General features: G+C 37.0%; 1 protein-coding gene across 2 annotated transcripts in view; it reads right to left on the reverse strand.

The window, feature by feature from the left end:
• LOC117420600 (epigen-like) overlaps positions 1–27141 on the reverse strand; it is a 41316-nt gene extending 14175 nt beyond the window's left edge. The window contains exons 1-4 of one of the 2 annotated variants that reach the window (XM_034034089.3): positions 26952–27141; positions 25097–25207; positions 826–946; positions 510–662 (exon numbers count right to left, since the gene is read on the reverse strand). In XM_034034089.3, coding sequence (XP_033889980.3) covers positions 510–662; positions 826–946; positions 25097–25207; positions 26952–27054 — 488 coding nt within the window. In that variant the 5' untranslated portion in view covers positions 27055–27141. Of the gene's footprint in view, positions 1–509; positions 663–825; positions 947–25096; positions 25211–26951 lie in introns of both variants that reach the window. The other variant, XM_034034088.3, reaches the window with a different exon arrangement.
• Positions 27142–27547: the final 406 nt, after the last annotated feature.

Consider the following 27547-nt stretch of genomic DNA (forward strand, 5'->3'; position numbering starts at 1 on the left):
TCACGTGCTGGTTAAATGTAATATGTGAGCACGGGGTTGCACAGAATTAATTCACGTGCTGGGATTCAAGTGAATAATTAATTAGTAATTGAATCCCAGCACAACAGTATATATAGATGCACATTTTCACTCAGTCGTGGTTAGGTGTTCAGAGAGTGGAGAACGGGTGAGAGAGAAGGAGAGTTAAAATCGTAATCGTAAATATAATAAGTGTTTTGTTTGTACTCACCGTGTTCGTCTGTCTGTCCTGCACCGTCTGTTTAGTGTTTAGTCCGTTTTGTTTATATGTTTCTTTTGGCTACCAGTGCCGTGTCCTGTTTTGTGCTGTTTACAACCCTTTTATTTGTTAAATAAACGCTGAGTGCAGCCATTGCACTCAGCTCATCATCACCACCGTCTCTGTCTGTGTATTCCTTTTCTGGTCTGACGCCACCCACTCTGGCCGTCTTTGTGACAATGGTACATTGGAAATATGCTGTATTTTCTCGGCTAATTTATCACTCTCTTACCTTTTTGTAATACAACAGTAGAGAACACCCATTGTGCCACCAATCAGCAATAAAATGCCAACTCCAATGGCAATACACCTTTCAGGGCCTTCTTCTGTGTGAGAATCCAAAAGCAGATGGTGGCATCTTTCTCCAGTGTAGTCTTTAGTGCATCTGAAAAATTATCAGCAGGAAAATCAATAGCAGTAGTGAAATCTTGAGAATCTGTAATGGGCATAAGTCATTTATGTTACATTCCTACAAATGCAATTACAAACATACAGTTCTATTTTAATGATCTACACAGTGCAAGATATACATACTGTAAAATAATTACCTGCATGTTGGTGTATTGAGTTCTCTGTGGTAACTGCAAATGCCATTCATACAGAAGCTCTGGTCATCCTCAGTACAAGGGCTTTGAAGTTCTAGAAGACGAGGCATCTCTGAACTGTTATCTGTTGGAAAAGAAAGGGGATAAAAAAACAAACGTAGTCACAGGTTATTTTATCACTCACTGGACATTCTTCCGTGCCTTTAGTGTTTTAAATACTAAATTGAGAGGAACGGTAGTTCCTTGCGCCAAGTTATAAGCGAGAGCTGCCAGAGATTCTCTATACAACAAGGATAGTTTACATGTTTTCAGGGTATTGGCGCAGCAAAAGTAAATCGGTCAAAAGCACCATTTCACTTTTAATTTGTAGTTCCCAACACTCGGGTGAAATGTAGAAAACAAAGTAAATACTTGTCATACAGTAAGAGAAGTAAGTCGCCAAAGTAAGGTAAAAATGTCCGTCTCCTTTTACTCCTGTGTTTTTTTTTTTTGTAGACCCCAGGCACATTTATCCACACATAAGTATATTACAGGACATCCAAGTTTAATGACAATTAACTTATAAAATGGCTTGGATAAATTAAGTGCTGTGACTGGCTGAACAAGATCACATGACCGTGCAGTAATAATTGTCTTACCGCACGGCTATGACATCATAGACCAACTTACTTACCTGACGTATTAATATTACTACTCCTTAATAGTAACAATTATCTAAACAGTGTTTCTGTAGGTAAAAATGACAACATACAACTGAAACAGCATTTAAATCACTCAACAATCTTTTTTTTTTATCTCTGTTACTAAGAATTATAGAAACATTTGCAAATATACTGTGGTATTTATTTAGTCAGAGAACAGAACAAAGAAAACTCAGAGGCAAGCAGTAGCAGTAACACTATTCAAAAGCCATCTGAGAAATCACCACGCAAGTCTCAGCATTTAATATATTGTATATGCAGCAGCGGCATCTACTTATTAAACTAAATATCACCTTATAAAACTGACTAACGAGTATGCCATTTTTAAATTCAACACAACAGATTTCAAAAACATTTAAAACTAAATTAAAATCTCTCCTGCTCTCTGCGGACGGGAAGGGCTGCGGCACTGCGCAGACTGACACAGAAGTCGTTTAGTCCACATATCATCTAATGTTGGTTTACAATCTAGGGAAATTATGCCGGTTACCGGCATCGGTGTGAAAACAGCCTCAGAAATTTTTCAGTTTCTCTTGAAGACTGCAAAGTCTGAGTAGGATCATTTCCTACAAAAAAAAAAAAACACTCGGAAGCCCCTCCCTCGAGTGCTAGTGCAGTGCAGTGTTTGGCTGTTCCATGATTCCTCCCTCAGATGTGGGAAATCAGTCTGCTTTCAATTCACAAATGCCATTTCATCTAGAAAATTTTACTATACATGGCAATGTTCAATGTAATGTTTATGGCAAATATAAAAAAGTACAAAATAGTCTTCAGGAACTATTTTTTTCTCAGTGGAAGGATACATAATATATTTCTTATTTTTAAAAAATATAGTCTGTGTAATTAAAAAAAAAGAAATGTAGCCATTTTATAAGCGAAACAACCCACCCCAGGGCTTGCAGTAAGAATTGTCTATTTCTTACTTGTCAACATGGAAATATACTAAGGAACTCACTAATTGTTATGTCTATATAATTTATATTAACTGATTTACTTCTGTTTTAAAAATGAATTTATATATATATATATATAGATATAGATATAGAGTGCCGTGAAAAAGTATTTGACCCCTGTCTGATTTTCTGCATTTTTGCATATTTTTGACACTGAATGTTATCAGATCTTCAACCAAAACCTAATATTAGATAAAAGGGACCTTGACTGAACAAATACACAGAAATGTGTTACATATTACATTTATTTATTAAAGAAAGTTATTCAACACCCAACGCCCCCGTGTGAAAAAGTAATCGCCCCCTTAGACTCAATAACTGGTTAAACCACCTTTAGCAGCAATAACTGCAACTAAATGCTTCTTGTAGTTATTGATTAGTCTCTCACTGCGCCGTGGAGGAATTTTGGCCCGCTCCTCCATGCAGAACTGCTTCAACTCAGTGACATTTGTGGGTTTTCGAGCATGAACTGCTTGTTTCAAGTCCTGTCACAACATCTCAATGGGGTTTAGGTCTGGACTTTGACTAGGCCATTCCAAAACTTGAAATTTCTTGTTCTTCAATCATTCTGATGTAGACTTGCTTGTGTGTTTCGGATCATTGTTTTGCTGCATGACCCAGCTGCGCTTCAGCTTCAGCTCACGGACGGATGGCCTGACATTCTCTTGTAGAATTCTCTGATACAGAGCAGAATTCATGGTTCCTTCAATGATGGCACAGCGTCCAGGTCCTGATGCAGCAAAGCATCCCCAAACCATGACACTACCACCGCCACCATGCTTGACCGTTGGTATGAGGTTCTTACTGTGGAATGCAGTGTTTGGTTTTCGCCAGACATAAGGGGGCCCATGTCGGCCAAAAAGTTCCACTTTTGACTCATCTGTCCATAGAACATTGTTCCAGAACTCTTGAGGATCATCCAGGTGCTTTTTGGCAAACTTGAGACGAGCATTCATGTTCTTCTTAGTGAGCAATGGTTTCCGCCTTGCTACTCTGCCATGAATCCCATTTTTGCCCAGTGTCTTTTTAATGGTGGAATCATGAACACTGACCTTAGCCAAGGCGAGAGAGGCCTGCAGATCCCAGACTTTCTCCATTTGGACAATATGGCTCTGACTGTGGTTCAGTGGAGCCCCAGAGCCTGAGAAATGGTTTTGTAACCCTTTCCAGACTGATAGGCATCTACAACTTTTTTCCGGAGGTCTTCATGAATTTCTTTTGTTCGTGGCATGATGTGCCTCTAGAACCTGTGTGCTGACAACTTCACTCTGATGGTAAGGGCCAAACTTAGTCAGATTTATACTGGGCAGGGCTGGCCCAAATCAGGCCTGGTTGTTAACCAAAGTACTCAAACAGCTGATCCTAATTATCCATTTAATTGGGTTGAGTTAACTAGGGGGGGCAATAACTTTTTTACACCTGAAGATTGCATGTTTGATTACCTTGCACACCAAACAAATTAAAGAAACACCAAAGAAGCACCAACTTTGGTGTCATTTTTCTCTGTCAGACTCCCTCTATATACTACTACAACCCACAAAAAAATCTGACCAAATACAATGTGAAAAATATGCAAAAATGCAGAAAATCAGACAGGGGGCAAATACTTTTTCACAGCACTGTATAACATAAATATATATAAAAAAAAAGGTCTGGCATGCGTGGGATTTGAAACTATAACCTTCAGTTTGCAAGCGTGTTGTGTTATATTGTCATCAGTGCTACACGATTAGTTGAGAAAACAAGCAGTATTTTGAAAGATGAAGTCAGCCAGCTGAGAATGCTCTAGACTTTGTTATAATGTTTACATTTTGGAGATTTTTCAAATCATCATCATCATCGTCATCATTATTCTGAGATTCTGATCTTGATCGCTGAAAAAAATTGGTTTCCTGTCAGTGTAACGCTCATTGTGGTCCCTATTGGTGCAAGGAAGTACGATTCCTCTACTGGTTGATGAGAGTAACACTATTTGTGATCCTCACTGGACAAAAAGGAACGTTAATTTCTGAGAATTATCTATGCTGAAGGATTGCCTATATATTTGGTAAAAGTAAAACATAAATAAATAAATACATTAATATAAATGTTGAAATAAATGAATACATAGACATTTATGTATTTATTTATCTTGATATTTATTTATTTATTTTTCACTATCTTATAAACGCTGACATTTAATACTGTATGAAACAAATCTAAATATTCAACAGTTCTTGTTCAATTGTATATTAGTGAAGATTTTTGTACATAAAAGTCGTCATGCTTTCATATATTTTTTACTTTTAAGTAAAAATATATATTGTAATGACCCAGATAATTGCTTTGTTGCAGTGTTGTCTGTTCAGTTTGTCTCATCTGTCTTTCATATGTTACATGTATTGTAAGGGGAACGGGTCACGTCATTATTTGGCATGGGAACGGGGAGTGACTGAATGAGTGGGGACAATGTGTTATTTTTGGGGTTGCAGAGCACATTGAGAATTCAACACCGTCTCCATGAAAATGTTACAATATACTAAATGAATGGATCAAGCTTATTATAGTCAAATCAGATAAAGGCTTTCAATACAATCGGGATAATACATAATCATTATTTACAAAATCTTCTTTGTCTCATAACTTGTTAAAAGCTGTAACTTTACTGCTGTACTAGTACAAACTTTATGGCATGAAAGATACAACATCTGCATTGGAAGCATGTTTTGGGTCCGATTCCCACACAGGGTTTATATTGCAAACTTTAAAAAAAAAGTATTTTATTTATGTATGACAAACACATTTTTAATGTGAAAAAAAAAATGTTGTTGATATGAATGACCCTTTCATTGAACATACATACTTTTGCACACGTAACTTTAACGTGTGTATGTGTATGTGTATGTGTATATATATATATATATATATATATATATATATATATATATATATATATACAGTATATATATATATATATATATATATATATATATATATATATACAGACGTGCTCAAATTTGTTGGTACCCTTACAGCTCATTGAAATAATGCTTCATTTCTCCTGAAAAGTGATGAAATTAAAAGCTATTTTATCATGTATACTTGCATGCCTTTGGTATGTCATAGAATAAAGCAAAGAAGCTGTGAAAAGAGATGAATTATTGCTTATTCTACAAAGATCTTCTAAAATGGCCTGGACACATTTGTTGGTACCCCTTAGAAAAGATAATAAATAATTGGATGATAGTGATATTTCAAACTAATTAGTTTCTTTAATTAGTATCACACATGTCTCCAATCTTGTAATCAGTCATTCAGCCTATTTAAATGGAGAAAAGTAGTCACTGTGCTGTTTGGTATCATTGTGTGCACCACACTGAACATGTACCAGAGAAAGCAAAAGAGAGAGTTGTCTGAGGAGATTAGAAAGAAAATAATAAACAAGCATGGTAAAGGTAAAGGATACAAGACCATCTCCAAGCAGCTTGATGTTCCTGTGACAACAGCTGCAAATATTATTAAGAAGTTTAAGGTCCATGGAACTGTAGCCAACCTCCCTGGGTGTGGCCCCAAGAGGAAAATCGACCCCAGATTGAACAGAAGGATAGTGCGAATGGTAGAAAAAGAACCAAGGATAACTGCCAAAGAGATACAAGCTGAACTCCAAGGTGAAGTTACGTCAGTTTCTGATCGCACCATCCATCGCTTTTTGAGCGAAAGTGGGCTCCATGGAAGAAGACCCAGGAGGACTCCACTTTTGACAGAAAAACATAAAAAAGCCAGACTGGAATTTGCTAAAATGCATATTGACAAGCCACAATCCTTCTGGGAGAATGTCCTTTGGACAGATGAGTCAAAACTGGAGCTTTTTGGCAAGTCACATCAGCTCTATGTTCACAGACGAAAAAATAAAGCTTTCAAAGAAAAGAACACCATACCTACAGTGAAACATGGAGGAGGCTCGGTTATGTTTTGGGGCTGCTTTGCTGCGCCTGGCACAGGGTACCTTGAATCTGTGCAGGGCACAATTAAATCTCAAGACTATCAAGGCATTCTGGAGCGAAATGTACTGCCCAGTGTCAGAAAGCTCTGTCTCAGTCGCAGGTCATGGGTCCTCCAACAGGATAATGACCCAAAACACACAGCTAAAAGCACCCAAGAATGGATAAGAACAAAACATTGGACTATTCTGAAGTGGCCTTCTATGAGTCCTGATCTGAATCCTATCGAACATCTATGGAAAGAGCTGAAACTTGCAGTCTGGAGAAGGCACCCATCAAACCTGAGACAGCTGGAGCAGTTTGCTCAGGAAGAGTGGGCCAAACTACCTGTTAACAGGTGCAGAAGTCTCACTGAGAGCTACAGAAAACGTTTGATTGCAGTGATTGCCTCTAAAAGTTGTGCAACAAAATATTAGGTTAACGGTCCCATCATTTTTGTCCATGCCATTTTCATTTGTTTCCTTATTTACAATATTATGTTGAATAAAAAATCAAAAGCAGAGTCTGATTTCTATTAAATATGGAATAAACAATGGTGGATGCCAATTACTTTTGTCAGTTTCAAGTTATTTCAGAGAAAATTGTGCATTCTTCATTTTTTGTGGAGGGGTACCAACAAATTTGAGCATGTCAATATATATATATATATATATATATATATATATATATATACAGGAAACACTTCTTAGATGTTGCCACCGCCGAACAGAAAAGACGACAACTCCCGCTAAAAAACTCATTAAAACAAGGTAAAAACAGGTACACTGAGGCATTTCGACATGGTGTCTTCATCAGGTATTGAAAGTGTGATGCACACAAAAAGTGAGAATTCATACATGAAAAAGTATGGACACTTTATTATTTTTTTCACTTACCTGTACCTTTAAAATAGGAACACGTCAAGTCCTCCTTGAACCTAAAGGAAAAGCCTAGTAAACTGCACTATTTGATACAGCCACTAGGTGGAGCAGTCTAAATGCAGGACAGCGCTATCAGTTAGTAGTGATATCGTGCTTTCTTTCAGTAGTAAAGCCGAGAGACTGCAAGCAACAACTGATTTAGTCCTGTCTTTACTTTTCCTATTTTAACAGGTTAGTAAGAGTCAATATAATATTAAAACGCCATAAATCACAAGGTTAAATGCTGTAGATTATTATTCTGTGGGTTTGGTGCATTATTTTGGTGGTTAAAATATGTATTTTTAATATATAAAAGTGCACATTTTGAATCGGCCGTTATAGTGGAGATTACCACGTGGGGATAATAATACAGATAGTGTTAGTCAGTGAAGACAAGATGGCGATTATGTTTTCAAAGTGAAACAAACTGGTTTAAAAGATATATAAAATGCTTGTGAAATATTACGTTTGAAGGTGTTCTGATAATAAATTTAAGCTCATATTATCCCGATGCCAATAATAAATGTAAACTGATATTTCTGTGATGTTTGTTATTCTGTGTTTCGTTTTGCTAATTAATAAAAGGTAGAATTTAGGCACAGTATAACGTGATGTAAATACATGTTTTGAATTACTAAAACTTATACCTTATTGTGAGTTGTATGTACTATTATTAACATTGCGTTCAGAATGCTTAGACTTGAATGATATTTGTAGTTGAACTGATGATTAATAATAGTGCAACATTGCCATGGAAGTAGTCTGAACGTGTTAAAATAGTGATGCTAGTTATCGGGCAGCAGTGTGGAGTAGTGGTTAGGGCTCTGGGCTCTTGACCGGAGGGTTGTGGGTTCAATCCCCAGTGGGGGACACTGCTGTTGTACCCTTGAGCAAGGTACTTTACCTAGATTGCTCCAGTAAAAACCCAACTGTATAAATGGGTAATTGTATGTAAAAATAATGTGATATCTGTATAATGCGAAATAATGTATAATGTGATATCTTGTAACAATTGTAAGTCGCCCTGGATAAGGGCGTCTGCTAAGAAATAAATAATAATAATAATAATAATAATAATATATACCAATATGAAGACTTTCTCAAAAGGCTTGTTATTTGTTGTGGTCTATTGCTATTATTTTATTTTTATGATTATTATTGTTATTCTCTGCACTTCTTCAATGAAGTAATGGATTATTTTATGTTTTAAAACTTTCAGTAGTAAAGCCGAGAGACTGCAAGCAACAACTGATTTAGTCCTGTCTTTACTTTTCCTATTTTAACAGATTAAACACTTTATCTTCTGTTTATGGACTCTCTGCCCGAGACCCGTAACAAAAGCAGGACTCATTAGATCTATTAAATGCACCTGCTACTCATTGTCATTACTAGAAATAGTAATCTAGCAATCAATGTATTCAATCCACATTGCATATACTTAACAATCTGCTATATATATATATATATATATATATATATATATATATATATATAATATTATTAAACATTATGGTTGAGTCAACATCATGCAATTGTCATATTAAACTAATCCTCCTGGAAGACCAATTGTTGCAGGTATAGTTTCAGTTATTGAACCACTATGTCAATATACAGACTTTTATTTACCCTTTGTCCGTAAACTCCTTTCATTTATTTCTGATACATGTGATGTTCTTAACCGTATTAATGAAATCCGGGTGCTCCCCGATAATATTCTTGTGTCACTTGATGTAACTAGTGCTGTCACCTTCTATTTAAATTCCAGACCCACCGATTTAATTGATTTGTGCTTAAATTCCAATTATTTTGTGTTTGAAGGTCAATATTTTTCCCAGTAAAAAGGTAAGACAATGGGTTCAGCATTTGCTACCAATTATGCCAATTTGTATATGGGATTTTGGGAGGAGAAATTCATCTACAACAATAACATATTTTTACCATTTATCTCTATGGCTTAGGTACATTGGTCTTATTAATATGGTCGGGATCAAACTCAACTTGATCATTTTGTGGATTATATTAATTCCGCAAATAGTAATTTAAAATTTAAATATGACTCTGATCTAGATAGAATACATTTTTTAGACTTGGACATATCTAATGGTAAGAACAGCACCTTACAAACTACTGTATTCAATAAACCAACAGATCGGAATTCATTACTGGCAAAAAAACATCCTCGCTCACTGATAAGAAATATACCGAAAGGTCAATTCTTACAGGTAGCACAGAGTCACAATTTGAAATTAAATCTGAAGAAATGCACTCCAAATTTATTACCCGAGGATATGACGACCGTATTCTTAAAGAAACAATGTACAAAGCTAAAGATTGTGATTGAGAGATACTTCTTAAAAAGAAAGTTAAAAACACTAAAAGTCATCTAACTATGTGTTTTACCTCTGAATTTCATTATTTGTCTAATGATATAAAGGGAATATTTTTCAAACATTGGCAGGTACTAAAAAGTGATCATTCCTTGAATTCAATAACAGGTAACCTGTCCCGTATTGCTTTTAAACGTGCAAAAACCATTAAAGACAAATTGGTTAATTTATTCCAAAAGTGGACAAAGCAATTACATGGTTATCTAATCCACCGGATGGTAATTTTAAATGTGGCCATTGTGTCCACTGCTCAAATACTTTAAATATTATTAATCACCCACGATCGGGTAAAACGATGAAAAGTCAAGGTTTCATTAGCTGAAATACCACAGGAGTAATTTATATGTTAACTTGTCTATGTGGACTGGTTTACATAGGTCAAATGAAAAGAGCCTTAAAAATAAGGGTCTCTGAACATAAAGCAGCAATTAGGAACCAAAATCAAGAATATGCAATAACCAGCTTTTTTTTTTTATAAAAAAAAAAGCTAGTCACGGATCATCTCCACACTCATTACAATTTGTGGGGTTGGAGAAAGTAACTCTACCAGCTCGAGGTGGGAATGTGATACTTTTGTTACTACAGAGAGAAGCATATTGGATATTTGCCCTCCAAACATTATAACCAATTACTCTCAATGACAGAGTCAATTTGTGTTCTTAATATGAAATCTCTGATTTAAGTCAGATATGTCAATTACATTATGTCAAAGTATTTTCAGTGTTGATAGTTTCTATTGTATGTATTTGTAGTATACTGTTGATGAAATAATATGAAATCATGATTGAATTTGGATATGTCAATTGCATTATGCTGAATCAATTATTATATTTATTTAAAAAAATGTATGTGGCAGATTGCTGATGAACATATGTAGTAGCCGGGAGGGGCACTCATTCTTTCTGATTGGGGTGGGATCAGCCAGACAGAATACCAGAAAGAAAATATAAACTAGACCACACTACTATGTCGGGCAATGAACATCATTTAATTAAATATAGGTGGTAAACTATACTTAACAAACAGAGCAGATCTAGAATCCAGTCACAGGAAGTGGTTTGCACTGCCTGTTAATTAAAACAATAACTAAACACAGAATTACAATTTAAAACCCCACTGCCTTTTAAAATACTAGAATAAAAACACACACGGCAGAATGGAGACCAAAAGCGCAGGCAGGGAGATACACCTTTAAATTCGGCAGCTCTTTCTTTCCTATTTGTCTTCCTACCACCTGCCGAATCAGGGTCCAGTTCCTTTACTCCTGCTGGCTGCGCGTTCAGCCTCCACTCTAAACAAACCCGAGTTCAATTCAGAATGGACAAATCAATCTCTCGAATGGATAAAATCAGGAATATTTATACCAGGTGCTCAGCTTTTCCATGTCAATCAATTTACACTTATGGGAGCTGTGAACAGGGGAGCATTAACGTGTTTGTGTAATCAGTGCAAATCTACAAAAAGTAATATGCCAAAATAAACATGCTTTAAACAGGGTGATAAAATCAAAAAGACAACATTAAATAAAAAGTGAATATACGACAATAATTAATCAAACGTGCCTATTTTAACGTAACGTGGGCAACCCCATTACATTCATCCCAGCTGAAAATGGAACATGCCCTCACGTTTAAAAAAGGAAAACCTACAACCCACTACCTTTCACCAATCTCCTATTCACACCTCCCATACGCTGAGCACCCCACCTTCAAATTTACTACAACAAAAGTGTCCAATTCCATCCTCACTCAACCCATAAATACAAACAATCAAACCCACACATACCATTAAAACACAGTCTGCCAGAGGAGCCCAATAAAACAACAACTAAAACACAGGAGCGGTACTTGGGTGCCTCCAGCTCTTGCAGCCTCTGTCCGGGTCTCTCCCAGTTTCCCCGGTGCTCTCGTCTCGGCACCCGTCTGTTCCTGGAACCACTCCTGCAATAAAACACTCCTCTGACAAGACAAAATAAAATGTAAACTGAAAGAAAGGCATTGCCACGACCGTGCTTTCTGTCCGAATAAACCAGCAGCCCACATAGCAGAATCCTCACAGCAATGGGGGCACAGTGTTCCCACCCTTTCCCTGGTCCTGCAGCCGAACCCCTCTGCTGTGGTCTGGTGGCCAAGCTCTCCTTGGGTGGTGTGCTCCCACTGGGAAGGCCACTGGTGGGGGGTGGGATCCTTAAGATTTCACCAGCCCACTTTTACCTCTGCACCAGCGCCCTCCCAAAGCTGCACACCTTCTTTACCCAACTGAGCTGGCCACCCGGCTGTCTCAAGCTGACGGGAGGTACTGAGGTAATGGTTACCACTTGAGGCATCTTTGCTTACGCGAGCCGCCCCTCTCTTTTCCAATTAAGGACCGGGCCCTAAGCCAGCCTAGCCATCACCCTGAAGGTGTCCTCTTCTCGGGGTCATGGCTGCCTCTTGCTGTGCAGGGGGGTGGACACTGCATGCCCCAGCTACCGCAAGACCGATGAGCCACTAGAACAGAGACACATGTTTCTAAAAATGTCCTTATTGCCCCGTTTCCCGCTGCGTATTTTGCCCAGCCGATCCGCAACACCCGATCCTGCCAACTACGCCATAATGTAGCACACAGGAGCGGCACTAGTTCTTTCTGATTGGGGTGGGATCAGCCAGGCAGAATACCAGAAGGAAAATAAACTAGACCACACTACTATGTCAGGCAATGAACATCGTTTTACTAAATACAGGTTGTAAACTATACTTATCACAGAGGGTAGATCTAGAATACACAGTCGTGGCAAGTGGTTTGCACTGCTTGTTAATTAAAACAATAACTAAAACTAAAGGGCAGTGTGGCTCAATACCTGCACGGAGACGTAGCTCACAAAAAAAACAGCAATAAAACCAATACAGCCTGTCTCCAGCACTCCTCTAAAACCCCATTGCCTTTTAAAATACTAGTTCAAAAGCACATACACGATAGAATGGAGACCAATAGCGTAGGTACCGGGTGCATCTAATGAGTCTAATGGTCTGAAACATCTCTGTAGTGCTGGCATCTATATTTTCTACAATAGATAGACAGGTGCCATATATATTAGTGGTGTTCCTGAATACGAATTCGTATTAGGATATGCATGAATAATGGTCTTCTTCCTAATATTAGTTTTGTCTTTCATTTTTACGAATATTAGGCAGTATTCATTGCAAACGAAGTCTTTGAAATCAATGAGAATTGGTATCTCATTTCAACCACGTCTCCCTCTGCGGGCTGGGACACTGGCAGCCAATCGTTGTGGGGGAAGAAGGGTCAGTCAGTGCTTCAGTTCATTTGATTCGAGAGGGCTGTATAGACCGTTTTCTGCATGACAACATAAACAAAAGGCACCGCGCATGCATCAGTGTTGTGAGTCCACAGAAACTTCTGGTTGAATGCAAACCAGCACGAAGATTTAAAATGACAAGCAGCTGTTTCTTAAATTTACCAACAGCAGAAAAAAATCTCTACCTTGAAAAATTAGCGATTAATACAGCCACACTACAACATTGTCAACCAACATTTTGCTATTGTTAAACTTTGCTAAATGTGGACATCAGTACGTACCTCTGAAAGAAATCTGTTCTGTAACAGTGTCGTTGCTTGCAATTGCTGTACTAGCTACATGCTAGAGGTTGCGGCCCCACCAGTTTAATTTAATCTTAATTGTATAAATAAGTAACACTATACACAGGGTCACTTTCATTTTTAATGTTTTATTATTTAAAAGCAAAGAGAAGTTAATAGTTTTAATACCGAAAACAACATAGATTTGTTTGTGGAATGGAACGGTATCATTGAACTCCCGACCAAGTCAAGTCACTCTGCCTAGCAATGACGTCAGACAACAGTGATGTCAGACCGTTATCTTTGGGGTTCAATTTCTGTAAAATTGCTTTTACTAACTTGGCTTGTGTTTTTCAGGCACAATAAAAGTGGATCAAACTTGCATCAAAAACACAAGCCAAGTTAATAGAAACAATTGGGGCAACCTTGGCCCCCATCGGTTTTACAGTTGTGCCTATTTGCTTTGTGCTGTGCAAGGTTGCCCCAATGGTTTCTTGAAACTTGGCTTGTATTTTTGATATCCCCACTTTAAATGGCCGGGCACTTTTGATAACTTGGCGTTTGTTCACATTTCCAATTTGTTTTTGTTTCAGATTGTTTTATTCATATTATAAGACTACTGTATACACAGTATTTAAATTGCAAAATCAAATGTCAATCCACATTTGTCTAATCACTGTTTTTTAAGCAAATAAAGGAAGATAAGTATGCACATTAAATGTTTATAACATTCTCATAAATCATGGAAGGGGTGAACTACCACTTTTTAGAAAACAGGTTTTGCAGACTCAATCAGCACCAGACAGTGGCACACCTGTGGAATAAAGATGAAGACTGCTTTTTGACAACAAAAAAAGCCTTCTCAAATGTTTTTATTTTTTAACATACAAATCACTGGATTTGTTTTTGCAAGGCTTGCTGCTGTGGCATTTAGAATTGTACTGAACTCCCTTACGCACATAGAAGCACTTCTTTGTTTGATAAAAAATGATCCTCCAGCAGACAGAAGACCAAAGAAGCTCTTCTTTTGTGTTTCTGTTCTTTGCTTGTTTGATATTTTCCATTTCACAATTTGAGCAAAATAATTTGCTCAAACCCCGAAATAACCTTTAATTTTGTTCTTTGATAATTTGTCAATGCTCAAATCACAAAATGGTTTTATTTGTCAGTCACTGACTGACTCCTGACTATGAGTGTAACATATACACAGATGAAATAACTAATTGCAGTACAAAATCAATAGCTAAAACAATTACACCAATAATTAAAGAACATGAAGTAGCAGTATTTAACATCTCTAAACATGAAGTTACTGAGACTCAAGTAACTGTCCTTAATAAAGATCTTTTTGTACCGACCAATAGGTTAATGCATTTAATCCTCATAAGGTAACCTGGGGTCCATTCAGACCCCACGGTGCTTTAGTATCAGTTATTATGTGGATCTAGTGACTTGATTTTTGTTTCCTTTTAGGCAGTTTTCAGGCACCCATCCTGTTAGACTATGCAAAGGATAATTCTAGTCCAGGTAGCCTGGTTGAATTTTCCAAATTGTTTTTGGTTTTGGGTCCGTAAGGACCCCAGGCATAGTCTATCAGCAGGCCCTGTAATAGCTGGCTTCAGGCTTGTTTGAAAGTACAGATTTGGAGCTTTCAAATGATGCATCACACGTTCCTAAGCGAAATTACAGCTAACCGAAACTGAAAGGCTTGAGTCATGTGACATGAGTCAGCTCCTAAATTTCGTTTGTTGCCTATTACTTGGTCGCTTCAACAGATAGCATTCCGGTTTCAACGTCATTTACATGCGCAGGCTTCGCACTTTCCATTGATGTCATGCATGCACGTCTGCATACTTTCTACCATGCCCTCATTCAGTGCTCCAGTGCTGTGATGCGCAGCAAGTCGGTAGGTGTGATTCAAGTGCCTGTAACTCAAAAATGGAAGAGCTAAGAACACAGTCAATATACCATGAAAGAAGAGGCTTGGGGCTTTCCAGTGATATCTCACATACCCGGATGACATGTTAAACTACTGCGTCCAGAATATAGTGGTGCCTTCACTTGCTAGGAGACAGCTGTGCACATTGGGTTTTTTATCCATTTTGCATAGCATAAACAGCACATTACACCAAATGATGGCTGGAAGGAAAAGCAAAATAAAGTGTTCATATACACATTTTCATTCATTCATTTACTCCAGTTGTTAGTTATATGTTGTTTTATTACTCCAGCTATTTTATTTATTTATTTATTTATTTGTTTGTTTGTACTACTCCAGTTGTAAGTTATATGTTGTTTTATTACTCCAGTTTGTAGCGTCAGGTTGGGTCATAATATCATTCTGTTTATGAAATTAACAGAATTGGAATATACAGAGGGGGGTTCCTAAGCCATTCTTTGTGTCTGCTTGGTTTTCTTCTCACAAACTCCCCCACTGACAAAGAATGCTTTTAAAAAGAGTTTTAAACTAAATACTGGACAAGAGGTTTATCTTCACCATCGCTGAATAAATCCTTTGGCACCAGGGGTGTCTTCCAAGAGGGTACAAACCAGATGGTTTTGAATGTTTTGACACCTCGGACAGAAAACAGTCCACCTCATAAATACAGCCAACAGGGACAAAACAGTGGACCAATTGAGAACACTGCAAGCCGTCTCGGAATGAGAACAGCCAATGGAAAAACACTCCACGTGGACTCGGGCACAGCCCCAAATAAACAAACTATCCCATCACCGGGGTGAAGAGAGGAGTAGAAAAGGACGAGTGTGACTTTCAATCGGGGCTCCCTGACACGCAGAACAAGGCTCTCAACTTTGACAATCTGAAAACCCTCAGCCTGCGATCGGCTTGAACAGAGATACCGTTTTCAGAAACTCTGATATGGGATAACAAACCCAGTGTTTGCCTTGGTGTGGGAATCTGCCGCTTAAGACGTCTAAAATCCTAAAAGTACTTGGAATCAAATCTCTAACTTGCCTTGATTGATCACTGGAGGAAGATAGTTGGACATATAATTTGAAGTCGACAGAAACTGAAACATATTAAGCTAGCAGTGCCGGAATCTGTGGTGGAATATCTCAGATATACTCGGACAAAGAGTGCACATTTTAGTGGGGGATTTGCTGTTTCAGTAGAATACCTATATAGTTAATGACTCTTGTTTTTGCAAAAACATTTCTTTCATCCCCTGGTGTGAAGACACAATGCATGGAAAACAGACCCTGGAACCTGGACTTTCCTTGCCTGCAGGAGAGCCTTTGAGCGCCTGTTTTGGATGACATACGGACCAGCTGGAAGAGGCAGCAAAAGTATTCAGCACGTAGTGTTTTTATCCTCTTATGAACTTGAGAATAAGCTGACCTCAAAGTAATTAATGTTAATTAATGTTTTGTTTGAGGTAGAATGTAATAAGTATTATTGCTTTCAATTCATGCTTTGAGTAAATGAACACTGTAGTAACTATTTTATTGTATGTGATTCATACAAATTGATGTGGGTTGTATGAGGCAATTATTTTGTGTTTAAAGCTAGAATCCAAATTAGCTGTCTTGATATTAGATAATTCTCGTAAAGGTTGTCTGGATGCAAAGAGCGTCTTTATCTCGCAAGAGTGAGAATTGCCTTCTGAACCAAAACATCTATATGAGACTGTGGCAGGGCGAGGAGCCCTGCATATGAAAAGGGGGCAGGGCAAAGCCGTACCATAAATGTATTATTTATTTTTAGAATGGGGTACCCCTCCGCCCCTGTGCAATATTATTTTGTATTTGTATTATTATTATTATTATTATTATTATTATTATTATTATGGTTTATTTATTTATAAATATGACGACAGAGACGTGTTTTGTTATTGTTTTGTATTGTTTCGCAGTGTGGATGGGAAGCCCCATCCACATTAAAAACCTTGTACAGAACATGACCATCTCCCGAGTTAATTCATTGTTTAATTATTGCTAATCGGGAGATGGTCACCTGTATATAAGCCTGCAGCTCTCTGCACTAGGGGTGGGTGTTCGAGAGGAGGAACGAGAGCGGAGGAGACGACAGAAACGAAACTAAAATAAATTAAATCTAGGAACAGTGAAGGAAATTTGCCGAGCCTGACCTGGAATACTTGTTTGTTTTGTGTTTGTGATTTGTTTTTGTTTGAATGTTTATTTTGCTCTGTGAGCAGTGTTTTTTTGTTAAAAAACCTTTTATTTATTTTGTTATTTAAAAATAAATGGCACACGCCATGTCTTTTGCCCTGCAGTACATATCTTTTGAATATCAAAAACTGTTGCTGGTGAGTAACAGATATTATATCTTAGTTTTTCAGGATAGAAACTGAAAATCATATACATTTTGGATAAATAATGACCAGATACACCACTGCAGAAACACAAAGACTAATTTTAGCCAGTGACACAGAATCATCTAGCGATGAAAGTATAAAGTAAGTGATGATGACTACTTGGATGGCAGGGAAACAACATCTGAAGAGGAGTATCACCTCTCTGAACAGTCGGATTCAGGCAGAGAAAACTGTTCCAATCAGAGACCAGAGGGCTGGAAGTGTAGTGGATCATGTTAGGGGGCAGGGCAATGATCGCGAAGCTGAACAACGTGAAGAACAGGCAGGGGGTCATGGAAGGGGCAATGACGACTTAAAGAGTGATGGACAGTTATGAAGATGATGATCCAGAATCAGAACATGAAGACCTTGAACAAGACAGAAGTATACATGCTAAAGACAGGGGTAAAGGCAGAGGTAGAGGGCGAGGAAGAGGTAGAGGAAGATGACGAGGAAGAGGAAGAGGGTGAGAAGATGTGCAGGAGCAAGAACTTAAGACAAGATAATGATGCTGAAGGCCAAACTGACTGGAATGCTGGGGAGGGACAAATGGTTGCTAAAGTGGCAAAATATGGAGAATGATCGTACATCGCCAAGGTCCACAGGGCATAATCAGAAATCCACTTGGTGTAGGAGCGGATAGTATTAGAGCTGCCTTTGACCTTTACTTGACAGATGAAGTGTCATCATCAGGGAGACCAATCGAGAGTCTACAGTGAGTGGAATGATCAACATCCACAAACCCGGAGGACTTGGAAGCCTTTTGACATGACTGAAATAAAGGCATTTATAGGGCTTCTGCTGTTGGCTGGCGTATACCACTCTGCACATGACGCGTTAGAAGAACTGTGGTCCACAAAAACAGGGAGAGCAGTATTTTGAGCAGCAATGACCCTCACAAGATTCAAGGCCTTACTGCACGTCATTCATTTTGAAAACAAAAACACAAGAGCAGAGCGTCGTGCAACAGACAAGGTAGCAGCCAGCCTTTCTATGTGCCTCGAACAGACATCACTGTTGATGAGCAGTTCAATTTAGAGGCCGCTGTCCATTCCGCCAGTACATCAAGAGCAAGCTTGCCAAGTATGATATCAAAATATGGTGGAATTGTGATACCCAAACCAGCGATCCGCTCAATGGCCAGGTGTACTTAGGCAGACAGGCAAATGAACCAAGGGTTATTCAACCAAGGTGCAAGAGCAATAAAGTTTTATCAATTGTAACACAACCCATGTGGCATACATGCTTAAGTGTCCTTGTGGCCTGATTTATGTAGGCCAAACTAAAAGGAACTCTGTATAGCGGAGCATAAGGCAGCTATACAGAATAATATCGCTGGTGCACAGTGAACTGTGGATCCCCCTGCCCACCTAAGCTCTCCCTACCCGGGTGGCGCTCGGCCAATTGTGTGCTGCCCCCTAGGAATGCCCGGTCATGGTCGGCAGTGACATAGCCTGGATTCGTACCTGCGATCTCCAGGCTATAGGGCGCATACTGCACTCCATCTGAAGCGCCTTTACTGGATGCGCCACTCGGGAGCCCCATATATATGATAACGTGTTGGACATTATGTGATTATGCAATAACATGTTTACATAACATAATATACATAAAATTATTTTTTAAATAAATATGTAGTTTAATATTGGCTTAATAGAATTCCAACTAATTAATTAATAGAATTAACAGAATTCCAACTGGATCTTGCTTGTTTGGTTGTTAGCTTATTGATCCCAGAATCTCACCAAGCCGCTTCTTGAAGGACCCCAGGGCGTCAGCTTCAACAACATTACTCGGGAGTTGGTTACAGACCCTCACAATTCTCTGTGTAAAAAGTGCCTCCTATTTCCTGTTCTAAAAGGTCCTTGTTTCTTTTTTCAGATCGAAAAAGTCCTTTGGGTCAGCATTGTCAATACCTTTTAGAATTTTGAATGCTTGACTCAGATCACTGCGTAGTCTTCTTTGTTCAAGACTGAATAGATTCAATTCTTTAAGCCTGTCTGCATATGACATGCCTTTTTAAACCTGGAATAATTCTGGTCGCTCTTCTTTGCACTCTTTCTAGAGCAGCAATATCCTTTTTGTAACGAGGTGACCAGAACTGAACACAATATTCTAAAAAAGGTCTTACTTCCCTTGATTTAAATTCAACACGTTTCACTATATATCCGAGCATCTTGTTGGCCTTTAGCTAGTTGAGGCACCTTTAGCAATAATAATCTCTTTTAAACAACTGGGATATTTTTCAATGAGCTTTTGGCATGATTCTCTAGTAATTTCTGACCATTCTTCAACGCACAATTGTTCCAGTTCATTCAAATTCTGAGGACTTCTCTTGTGCACAGCCTTCTTCAACTCATACCAAAGATTCTCAATTGGATTTAGATTGGGACTTTGACTAGGCAATTCCAGAACCTTGATTTTATTCTTCTTTAACCATTCTGAAGTAGATTTTGATGTGTGCTTTGGATCATTGTTGTGTTAGAACGTCCAGTTGCGCTTTAAACTTAAGTTTTGTAGCGGAGAGTTCCAGATGACTGGCCAGTATCTTTTGGTATGCTATCGACTCATCATGTGCCATTACAGGAAAAACAGCCCCATAGAAGGATATTCCCACCTCCATGCTTGACAGTAGGTATGGTGTTCTTTTCTTTGTACGCCTCACCAGACTTTCTCCAAATGTAACGACTACCAGTGTGACCAAATATCTCGATTTTTGTTTCATCTCTCCACAAAACCTTTGACCAGAACTCATATCCATCATTCAAATGCCGTTTTGCAAACTTTAAGCGATTGTCCTTGTGGCTTTTTCTTTGGCCTGCGACCATTGAGACCTTCACCATGCAATACTAAGGTTGAAATGGAAACCCCAGTCCCACTTGCAGCCAATTCACTGTGAATATATTTGGCAGTCAATCTTGGATTTATAAACCTTCCTCACAATTCTTCTACTTGTTCTTAGTGAAAGAACCTTCTTTCTTCTGACCGAGGGAGCACTTTGACAGTATCATGTGTCTTGTACTTACAGAAACAGAAACAATAGTTGAAATTGGGATACCTTCTCTGACTTTGTTGAGGTCTCTCATTTTAATATAAATCTGTTAGTTACTAAATCTAAATCTTCTACCTGTTCCCTTGACCCAATTCCAACTGCTCTGTTTAAATCCAGTTTCCCAGCTCTCTGTCCATTTGTAATGAGTATTCTCAATGATTCACTTAGAACTGGAGCATTTCCAAATTCTTTTAAAATTGCTGCTGTTACACCCTTGTTAAAAAAAACAAATTTGGATGCAGATGTGCCTAATAATTACAGGCCAATCTCTAATTTACCTTTATTGTCAAAAATCCTTGAGCAAGTGTTGGCACATCAACTCCAAAACTATCTTGCATCCAATGACCTGTATGAATTATTTCAGTCAGGCTTCAGACCTAAACACAGTACAGTGACAGCTCTGGTTAAGGTTGTTAATGACCTTCTGATGGTGGTGAATTCAGGTCTAATTAATATTCTCGTCCTTTTGGATTTGAGTGCAGCATTTGACACGGTTGACCATAAGGTATTGCTGAGTCACCTTGAGAATTATGTTAGCAGTAGGTACCTCTGGTACGGTTCTTCAGTGGTTTAGATCCTATTTATCTGACAGAGAAGAGTTTGTGGAAATGGGGAGTTTTACATCTGAAAAAATACATGTGTTAGCTGGTGTCCCTCAGGGTTTTGTTTTGGGACCTTTCCTTTTCAGTATTGACATTTTACCCCTTGGTCAGATAATTCGTTGTCATGGAATAAATTTTCATTGTTATGCTGATGACACACAGTTATATCTGCAGGCTAAACCTGGGGCAGGACTGGATGTTTCTCTTCTACATGACTGCTTGTCGGAAATTAAAATATGGATGCAACAAAATTTCTTGCAGCTAAATCGTGATAAAACTAAGGTGATGTTAACTGGCTCCTCAAAACAGCTTTGCAAAGCCAATAGTGTCAGTTTATTAATGATGGTGTGGAAAGTAAATGCTACGCTACAGCAAAAAATCTAGGTGTAATTTTTGACTCTGCATTGTCTTTTGAGTCTCATGTTAAAAACATCACGAAAATGTCACTTTCATTTGCACAATATTGCACGTTTAAGACCTTCTCTGTCCATCTCAGATGCAGAGAAGCTGGTTCACGCTTTTCTTTTCACACGCATTGATTATTGTAATGGTCTGTTGGCTGGGGTGTCTGGCAGGGTCCTTCAGAGACTCCAGCTGGTACAGAATTCAGCAGCTCGGGTTTTAACTAGAACTGCTGGATCTGAGCATATAACCCCAGTCCTGGCCTCCCTCCATTGGCTGCCAGTGAGGTTCGGGGTCGATTTCAAGATTTTACTTCTTACCTACAGGACACTTAATGATTCGGCTCTTAAAGACCTCCTACACGTTTATGCCCCCTCTCATGCACTGCGATCAGCTGATCAAAATATTTTAGTTGTTCCTAAAACTAGGCTGCGGTCGATAGGTGACCAGGCTTTCTCTTGTTATGCCCCGTGCCTATGGAACTCACTGCCACTCATTGTAAGGCAGGCCCCTTTGCTTGATGTTTATAAGTCTCTCCTGAAGACATACTTTTATACTAATGCTTTTAATTTTTTTTTATTGTATTGGTGTTGATTTTATTTTTGTTTTGCTGGGTCTGTTGTCTGTGTTGTTACTGTTGTACAGCGCCTTGAGATCTTATGAATGGCGCTTTATAAATTCAATACATTATTAAATGATTATTATTATACTCAAATGCTTGGAAATCTTGTATTCTTCTCCAGCTTTATGACTATAAATAATTTTCTGCCTAAGGTCTTCAGTTGGCTCTTTACTTTTTCCCATATTGACTTATTGGTAACGACAACAATCATCATATGCCTAACCCTTTTATACTCTCTAAGAATGTTCACCTACAATCCAACATTTTCCAGACTTTTCTAGAATTAGGTTCTGCATTATCATATTGAAATTTCTAGCACCTTGTAGACAATACTATCATAGCATCAAAGGGTATGGATAATTCTGAATTAGCATTTTTGGAGTTTTGCAAAAAAATACTGAAATAAATTATTGTAGACATCTATTTCTTGTAACTTTTTTTCCTCATCCACAAAAGCAAAACTTTTGTAAAAGATCTTTCCTCAAATTCTTTGTTTTCGATACATTTCTAGAAATTATAAATTTCCATTGGGGTATGTAAACTTTTGACTACAACTGTGTGTGTGTGTGTGTGTGTATATATATATATATATATATATATATATATATATATATATATATATATATATATTACATTCAATCAGCGATTTCTGACATTTACCGCACCATTTTGCGATTTAAACATGACCAAATTTGGAATGACCGAAATGAAATGTTTTTTCAGTGTTTGAGTAAATTATTTTGTTCAAATTGTGAAATGTAAAAAAATACAAACTAAGAAAATGATTTTCCTTTTACTCAATGAAGCCCATTTATTATTACATGGATATTATTATCTTTAATAAAAAAAGACAATAAACAGATGTTAAGGTTCAAATTGCAAGTCAATTTAATAAATAATAATAACATAAATTAAGTAAATATTAAAGAATCTTAAATATAATTTTCTTTTCAACAATATAGGAATGGTGCATTAAACTGGGTAGATAATAAACAGCAAAAAATATTTTTATTATTTTAATTTAAATAATGTCCTGTTCCTCTCCAGTTTCTCTGAGATACGAATACACCAGCTTTACATCACTTTTTATTTATTTATTTATTTATTTATTTATTTATTTATTTATTTAACATATTTCTCATTTTGTTGATTATTAATGAACATTTCTGTATTGTGGGTGTTGTCGAGTGATTGAAAACGAGACATTTTGTGTTTGAATTGAAAATGGTCTTGAGGAATCGAATGGGTCAAAGTTCAAGTATATTTTCCTCTAGAGGAATTATGACATTATGACGTCACTACTGTGCTATTAAGCCTTTTTTTTCTCGAATATATCTATATATATATATATATATAGATTAATTAGATGATTACTTGACTATGTCTGATTACCAGACCTGGGATATAGTTAGAAATATGGATTGTGAAAAGTAAATATTATTTGAAAATAATCAAATACATATCGCAGAAAGCAATTATTATTTTAAAATATTTAAATATTAGTAAAGTAGTTGAAATACATTAAAATACTTTAAACTCTTCATAAATATGCAACTGTAACATACATTAGGTCTAATTATTATCCTGCATTGTAAGCAGGTTAAGCATTGTCCTTGTTAACCACTCAATTATCTTTTGGAAACTGCTCTATTTTATATTTGATCAATTAATTGAAATATTTGAATATTTTATTTCAGTGGGTAAATATTTGAAAACAATGAAATATCTTTAACCACTGGTTTAATGGCCTGTTTTGAAGTTATTGAATTGAACATATTTGCATTTTCCTCATTTTCCTTATCAATCACCATGTGGTTATTGCAAGACTTGGTACATAATTATACATTTAGGGTAATAATTAGGTTTTAGTTTTTGATTATTCATTAACAGGGGTCTACTTAAATCGCTGTAAATTTATGTATTCTTCGCGGGTAGGTTATGGAATAAAATTAGGATTTCGCGGACCTGTTTAAACATTAAATAAACCTAAGTAGACAATATTTCAGAGCAGTATAAAAGCCTAAAAATAGTGGTACTTGCTTCCTTACTAAAACAGAGTGCTGTAATTTGTTAAAGGCAAGCATGCAACATCCCCCAGCACGTTCGTTGTCATGTTATTTGTCCCATCCAATAATTTATTTTATTAGTACCGAGTCAAAACAAAGAAAATGTGCCTATTTGGGTCTAAAATTCTAACTGCGTTTACAAAGTAAGCAGGTTGTTTGAAGCGAGGTTGCTATGCTAGATCGTACCTGTAGTACCGATTTAACTTGGCTACAACCGACAGGAATATTTTTTGTCTGCGCTGACTTTCCAGTTTTTTTTCTGAAAGCTGTTTATTTTACGTTCTGTTCAACAGCCTCTGTAGTAGCCTTTAGTTTAATGTGTGATTCTGAAGCTAAATAGCAATTGATCGTAATTTCTCCAAAGACACCTTACAAGATGTGCAAAACAGTTACCTCCATCTACATGTACATCATTCCAGTACATACACTACATGCGTTGCATAATGTAATCAGCCAATATACCAATATACTCATTACATATCCTTTTTTGCAAACAGTACCTTGTCAAATTCCATGAATTGGGTTGTTAATGTAGTAGAAATCACATACACTCTTTATGTTCCCAAAATGAATGAATCTGTATTTAAATCCAGTCTTATCTTTTTTCCCCTGTGTTTATTACCCTCATATGGCCACGATAAAGCTAATATGCATTGAAAACAGAAAATGATGGTTTCTAGTAGCTGTAACATACCTGTTGTGTCATTATACTCTTCGAATCCTTTAAGTGTGTCAGTGTTTTCAGGAGAGTACTCAGTCACCGTTGTTGAGGATGAGCATGCCACCATTATTGTAAATGCCATGACTGCTAAAAGACAGAAGAAGCTTTGAATCACAACGTATTCCATCTGTATTAGCATTATTACTGTGTACAATAATCACTGGTTAATTGTGGCAACTACAATAAGGGAATACCACAATTTTCTCCCTACACTACTTACAGTACCTACTGTATGGTTTACTGACATGCATGGTTAGAAACCTACTGAAATGAAAAGTATTAACGATTGAAAACAAAGAAAAAGAGCATGCTTGGCTTTCAAATACACTATTGCTGCAGAAGTATTTTCTTAAGCTCACAACTTACTACCTTTATATTGAACACATTTAAAGATTGTATCCAGTACCTTCAATTGTTACAGTAAAATATTGAAAGTAACTTGAAGTTAGGTAGAGTATGACTCACAATTCTCTTGAGGTATGAACTAACCACAGGGCATGCCTGCTCACACAAGCATCCTTCTATTGGTCTCTCTACAGGATGCAATTATTCCCCCCTGCTGATAAGGAATGATGTGATTCCAGGTGTACCTTTTCTCAAGTTACCACATTTAGCTTTTTGTCTAATAAAACAAATTGGGCACAGATTTTAAACAATTCACCTGAGTTGATTGATAATACACCAATGTAAACAAATCAGGCCCACTGACCATAACATTTTTTAATGTCATACTATGTTCAAGGGTCTCTGGTCTAGATTTACTTAACCTTTCCTTCAGGGCTCCAACTAGAAATAAACTAACCAAGCTGTTTTAGAGGGTTTTTCAGTGATACATCACAGCTGTTTTTATTTTATTTTTTTATTTTTCAAAAATGAATGTGTTGATCTGGTAAATGTAACATAGCATTTAGATATTTCACAGCTCCCAACAGTTTTTAATGCAGAATCTCTTTTTTTTTTTCTTGTCCAAAATATAAAATTAGTAAAAAAAAAAATAAAAATAGTATTTTTCAAGCGATGTATGTTGGCCTGACTTAATCAGGAAACTTCAGGCTCAGACTTTTATTGTTTTCAAATGTCTGTTCAGTCAGGTGCAAAAGGGAGTGTGCACAAAATGCAGGTATTAAGAATACAAGCCATTATGTGCACAAACAAAGGGATTGGACGTCACCTGCAAGAAGGAATGACTGTAATTCTAAGAATGATTATTGTGCGTTCACTTATCTCAAGCCAAGTCAAGCAGCACTGGCTTGGCAGTGGCAATTATTTAAATGTCGTCACAAAGCCCTCTAGTGATTTCTAAAAGTTTTTTTTTTTATCATAACTAATATCTAAACCCTTAACTTATTTCTAGTTTTGTAACTTGGAGGATTGCATTGTATTTATCTTTTTGTAAAAAGATGTGAACATACAGTTCCATTTTTAAAACAACCTCTGAAATGACAAAATCACAATTAAGCAACTCCTTGTTGAAATGCTTTGTACTATAGCAAAGTGGGAACAATTGTCAAAATCTTGCCAAGACACAACATGCAGTATTTCTCGAGCCACTATTTATAAATGTGTCTTTCAGACTTTATGTTTAAAAAATGCAATAACATTGGAAGGAATAGAGCCCTATATATTAACAACAATGTTCCGAATAAAATTAAATATACTGTACATATGTTTAACAGTGTATGCCAATACAAATATCATATCCTCAATCATTTTTGATTAGCCCCTTCATATTATCATATAATAATAATAATAATAATAATAATAATAATAATAATAATAATAATAATAATAATAAAAACATTAATTAAAAACGAAGACAATAACTTACCACCCAGTAACAAAAACCTTTCCCCATAAGTGACCATTATGTTGCTTTTACTTTTTTTAAAAAACAGGAGATGAATTAAACCAGCTTTTTCTTTTCCCACCATCAGAGTTGGAATCCTTTGAATTAGAAGTATGACTTGCCTGAAATTATATAGCTTTGAAGCAGATTCCGTCACAAAATGTCATCTGATGAAAAGAAACCAATGAAGCTGCATTTCATCTTATCTGGCAACAACCTTACAGGTTATTGCTGTTTTTCATTCAGCCAATAGCAAGTTCCTAACACAGGTAACACTACATGTCACACTCATGTTCCCTGTTGCCTCCAGCCATAAGCATGTAGGAGCAAAGTTTTGTGGTGGCATAAGGTATTCATCTAAAGCAAATAAAAATGTGCTTCATTGAAGCCCAGTCCAGTTTAACAGATTGTAAGCCTCAGAGATCAGAATGGTCACTACAATTCTTCCACTGTAAAAAAAAAAAAAAAAAAAAACATTCACATTTTATTTCCATAATGATGTCTTGTTCCAAGACAAAATGGTATACAGGTTTTTTTTTTTTTTGTTTTTTTTTCATTTTTTGTCACCATATGCATTG

Source organism: Acipenser ruthenus, chromosome 1, assembly GCF_902713425.1.
Source record: "Acipenser ruthenus chromosome 1, fAciRut3.2 maternal haplotype, whole genome shotgun sequence".
Classification (NCBI taxonomy): Eukaryota; Metazoa; Chordata; class Actinopteri; order Acipenseriformes; family Acipenseridae; genus Acipenser; species Acipenser ruthenus.